Source organism: Sphaeroforma arctica (assembly GCF_001186125.1).
Source record: "Sphaeroforma arctica JP610 unplaced genomic scaffold supercont1.1007, whole genome shotgun sequence".
Lineage (NCBI taxonomy): Eukaryota > Ichthyosporea > Ichthyophonida > Sphaeroforma > Sphaeroforma arctica.
This window is the reverse complement of record NW_014039551.1, coordinates 1-5,434: the sequence shown is the minus strand read 5'-3', so window position 1 is coordinate 5,434 and position 5,434 is coordinate 1. Positions and strand designations below refer to the sequence as shown.

At 41.0% G+C, this 5,434-nt stretch overlaps 1 protein-coding gene across 1 annotated transcript in view; it reads right to left on the bottom strand.

Annotated features, from left to right (window-relative positions):
• The window catches only part of SARC_09641 (hypothetical protein), a gene marked incomplete at its 3' end in the record, with an annotated part of 10,589 nt that extends 5,447 nt beyond the window's left edge, over positions 1-5,142 (bottom strand). The window contains exons 1-5 of the mRNA XM_014296333.1: positions 5,070-5,142; positions 4,291-4,396; positions 3,299-3,564; positions 2,643-2,812; positions 1,518-1,787 (exon numbers count right to left, since the gene is read on the bottom strand). Of these exons, the coding sequence (XP_014151808.1) occupies positions 1,518-1,787; positions 2,643-2,812; positions 3,299-3,564; positions 4,291-4,373 (789 nt within the window). The 5' untranslated portion in view covers positions 4,374-4,396; positions 5,070-5,142. The remainder of the gene's footprint in view (positions 1-1,517; positions 1,788-2,642; positions 2,813-3,298; positions 3,565-4,290; positions 4,397-5,069) is intronic.
• Between the last annotated feature and the right edge of the window lie 292 nt (positions 5,143-5,434).

The window sequence follows — 5,434 nt, the reverse complement described above, 5'->3', positions numbered from 1 at the left end:
GTATGTGAGTACATATCCATGCGGGTGTGGTGTGTGCAGGTATAAAGGCGTATGTGACGAGTGTGTACGTGTATGTGTGTATGTGAGTACATATGCGTGTAGGTGTTTTGTTATCTGCATTTATGTCGTGAAGTATGTAAGTGGTTGGGTTGGTAGCGTGCGCGTGGTTCACGCACTCACTCTTTGAGAGTGAGAGCACGTGTACCAATAAAGATACGTGAGAGCTATGACGAAGAGGTTGGGCAAAGAGACGACAGAAGATATCATCTTATCTCGCACTAGCACGCCCACCCAACACGGCACACAACGTAACCACAAGTGTAAACGTATTTATGTATAGAGCTGAATGGCATTCTATTGGTTCGTAGGTATGTCTGTTTGCATGTAGCGAAGTATATATGGATACATGGTGTATGGCCATGCTCGAGCTTGTACATGATACGTGCACAGGTATATGCATGGATTGTAGTATATGGATATTGGTGATTGTATGTGTGTACATCAGACATACACCCAACTATGGACATGTACGAATGTGGTACGTGTGCCATCATACTAAAGCCATTGACGCCAGATGGGGGCAGGTGAATAGCACAGAGGTCATAGAATCAACGAGGTGGAGTACGGGACACTCTAACAGTCTACGGGAGATATTCTAGTCGCATGGGAGAACGTAGCTCAGCGATTGGTAATAGTACACATATTGCTTTGTAAGTCCGTTTCAGGATGTGCCTGCATCGGATTAGCTTCCAGTACATCTATGCACCACCGAATACAAGCGTTTCTTTTCTTTTCTTGTAACCGCTCCGTAAGTCCGTTTCAGGATGTGCCTGCATCGGATTAGCTTCCAGTACATCTATGCACCACCGAATACAAGCGTTTCTTTTCTTTTCTTTTCTTTTCTTGTAACCGCTCCCGCGATTAAAAATCACAGCAGTGTCTTTTATAATCGTTCAACACAATGCCACACAAACACGCATTACACTAAAAAAAAAGGCTTAAAAACGCACTATACGCTAATAACGTAGCTTGAAGCACAGACAACGCCAACAATAGTACAAGCAAGTGTGAACGCGATCACAATGAGAACAGAAACGGAATCAAGTGTACGTCTATAAACAAATGCAAATGCAACTAGGAAACGGAATCAACTGTACGTCTATAAACAAATGCAGATGCGACTAGGAAACGGGATCAACTGTTTGTATATAAACGAATGCAGATGTGGCTAGGAAACGGAATCAACTGTACGTCTATAAACAAAAGCAGATGCGACTAGAGACTAAAGGGACAGCTGCTCCCACACCAGCGCACACAAATTCAACTATAGACTACCCACAGACGGAACCCAATACACTTAACGAACAGAGGAAGATAAGACATAAGACTCACCAGAAAAGAAAGTAAGTGCACGTATACGAACAGACAGACATACATACATATCTGTTCAGAAACGGAATGGCTCTACACCGGTTATCCAAACCCAATACACGGACGAGCTTTGAACCAACCCATACCTTTGCGGAGATCTTCGGGTTAACGAATTCACCAGGAGACAGCAACACACTGCCGCCCGTTCCCTGTGTGTGTCGCCACACGACAGCCATCAGGTGGAATATGGCGTAGACCAACACCTCTCTGATTGCCGACTCCTCTACGGATACGTTTTCTCCCCTGTCGCGGTACATTTTCAGTCCTTTACACAGCTCGCGGGGGTCCGCGAATTCGTTTACGTACTGCAGCTTGACCGCGCTTGTGGGCGGTGGTGCGAGGACCGACGTAGCGTCCTGTGAGAGCACATGGCAATTCCAAAGCAACGAACAATACCACGTGAGTGGTGGTTGTAGATGCGTGCACAAACGCGCAAGGCACCAATTGTGTTTGGACAATTGTGTTTTGTTTCAAACATCTGTGTTGCATCAGATATCAGCTCACGCATCAATCCTAACATATCAATACAACCATATCAATACAAACATATCAACACAGACATATCAACATATCAATACAAACATCAATACAAACCCATCAACACAAACATATCAAAACCAACACATCAATACAAACACATCATTACAAACATATAAATACAAACATACCAATACAAACATATCAACACAAACATATCAACATACCAATACAAACATCAATACAAACCCATCAACACAAACATATCAATACAAACACATCAATACAAACATATCAATACAAGCACATCAATACAAACACATCAATACAAACATATCAATACGAACACATCAATACAAACATATCAATAAAAACATATCAATACAAACACATCAATACAAACATATCAATAAAAACACATCAATACAAACATATCAATACGAACACATCAATACAAACACATCAATACAAACACATCAATACAAACATATCAATACAAACATATCAATACAAACATAACACACCAATACAAACACATCAATACAAACACATCAATACAAACATATCAATACGAACACATCAATACAAACACATCAATACAAACACACCAATACAAACATATCAATACGAACACATCAATATGAACATATCAATACAAACACATCAATACGAACACATCAATACAAACATATCAATACAGACACATTAATACAAACACATCAATACGATCATACCAACTTCTGGCCATTTCGGTGGGCATTTGAGTCTGACAGAGACAGTGACAGCGCAGGCGGTGCTTCGTCGGCCGTGGCCATTCGCACGCGATACGTCAGTTCATAATTGCGATTCCACAGATAACTGCCGGGGATGTGCCGATTGCTTTCGCAGTCGCCGGTTGTATTGTCTGTGGAAAAGGTGCGAATACGAATATGACCAAAAGCAGCAGAACGTGGCCCAAGGGTACAAATACGTGGGTGGTTGATACATGGATGTGTGTGTAGCAAATCCGCTGGATGTATTAGTATAGGTGTTTGCGATACGCCAGTTCATAGCTTGGATCCCACAGATATCTGCCGAGTACTTTGCTGGCTACTTTCACCAGCTTGTTGACTACATAGAGCAAATGCTGTACAACGACATATGCATGCATGTAGGTGTACATGTAGGTATGCACACATATATCCAGGTAGATATGCATGCATACATGCATAAAAGTGTGCATGTAGGTACGCATGTACATATGCACGTAGATATGCATATAGGTATGCATGCAAGTACGCATATACGTATGCACGTGGGTGTGCATGTAGGTATGCTGTAAGACTACATGTACGTATGCCTGTGTGCGAAAGAAAGAGCCTCTCTTAATCAACAACGACACCAGCCATACCAACCACAGCGTCTGCCTTCGCATGGCTATGCGTAAAGTCCCGTTCAAACGAGGGTGCGAATCTTTGTATGGCATAGAAAATGGGCAGATCACGCGGTATGTAGTTGCCGTCTAAGTAGAAGTCAATGACCATGACATCCGCTGTGCCCGTGCTGGCGGTCCCATTGGCTGGTATTGAGGACGCGCCCTGTCCCGTTTGCGCTGAATTGGGACTCCGTTCAGATTTTGGGGCCGAATTTGTATTTTGTGGGAGCTTTGTAGACGGCCTATTTGTCAAATGTCAAGATAAGAAGGGTGTGGCGTGCATCAATTACATGTCGAAAGCGGTTTAAAAACACAATCCTTAATGTTCAGACTTACACTCAGGGTTTGTGTCTGTGTTTGGTTTGAAAATCCGTTTTGCGCACTGTTTGGGAATGATCTTTACATCAGAGGAGCACAGAATATAGTCAGTCGTGTTTTGTTGATCAAAGTAACACACAGATCACATAGCCTTTCCTGTTTGTTAATGACACACGTAAGTGAGTGCGTGTTGTTCTCGTCAGGATGCAATGTTTCGCACAATAAAACGGCAGCCATATACCTACTTCTTACTAAACGATTAACACGTATAGATAAAAGTGCATATGCACATGTACATGGGTTGTTCCATATATTCTCGTATAAATGATCCGCACAAACAAACTATACCATAGATACAAATAGAAACGTTTTATATACACACAACTAATACCATACAATCAAAAAGAAACGCTTTATAAACACACAACTAATACCATACGAACAAATAGAAACGCATTATACGCACACAAATAGACTATATTGAGCACATACTTCTTACTGGGCGATTTCCTCGCATCGACCAATGTTGTATGTGTTCATGCATTTAGATCATGTCATATAAACAAATGATTGGCATACACAAACTACCATATACGCCAATATAAACGCTTCCTATGCACAAAGACTAGACTAGACTATTGAGCACGTACTTCTTACTGAGTGATTTCCTCGCAGTTGCGCTCGAGTCCTTTTCCTTCGACGGCATTGGGCTATCTGTGTCGGCTGTGGGCATGAGGGCGTCTCCATCATCATCATCTGTTCGCAAAGTGAGAATAGCCATGTTAGTACAACTGAACATTACAACATATACTCTCTATTCGGAAGGGATGGCACACGGATAAATAATATGCACTACTGTAGCCAACCATTAAGTATTAAACACTTAAACTTCTAACAAGCACAGGAGGCACATAGACAGAGTGAACAAGTACACATGACACATAGACAAAGCTAACAGAGTAACAGAATACATACACAACGCTAACACATACATAGAACAAATAGACAAAGAAAGTAAATACACATGACACATAGACAAAGCTAACAGAGAAACAGAATACATACACAACGCTAACACATACATAGAATAAATAGACAATGAAAGCAAATACATATGACACATAGACAAAGCTAACAGAGAAACAGAATGCATAGACAACGCTAACATATACACAGAATAAATACACAAAGAAAGCAAATACACATGACACATAAACAAAGCTAACACAACACATACACATGATACATAGACAAAGCTAACACGTACACATGATACATAGACAAAGCTGGCGAATGCACATGACACAGACAAGTTCATAAATACATAGACCACAAAGACAAAGCTTACAAATACATAGAACGCATAGATAATAATTATGACTTATAGCCAAACAAAAAAGGAAACACAAGTCAAAACGTGCCCCCTTACCCGATTCATTAGCCAGATTAAATATCAGGCTGCGAGCACCCGGTATTTCGTCATCATCCGCGTCTCGATCATCTGTTTTTGAATGGACATGGACGCACAGTAGAATTAAATAGTTATTAATTTGTCAAATGTGACCATCTGTTTTTGATTGGACACAAAATAAACATTAAATAATTATTGATTGGACCTTGTGCACAACATGAATCTACGAGTTTGGATTTTAACGGAATGTATCATTCAGCAATGCAAGAGTATGCTCCAGCAACTACGATCTCGTCCGCGTGCTTTCTACTGGCGTTATGTCCATCCATTCCGTTGCGACGGAAAAAGAACGCTAGAAGTATATATACATGTATATAAATAAT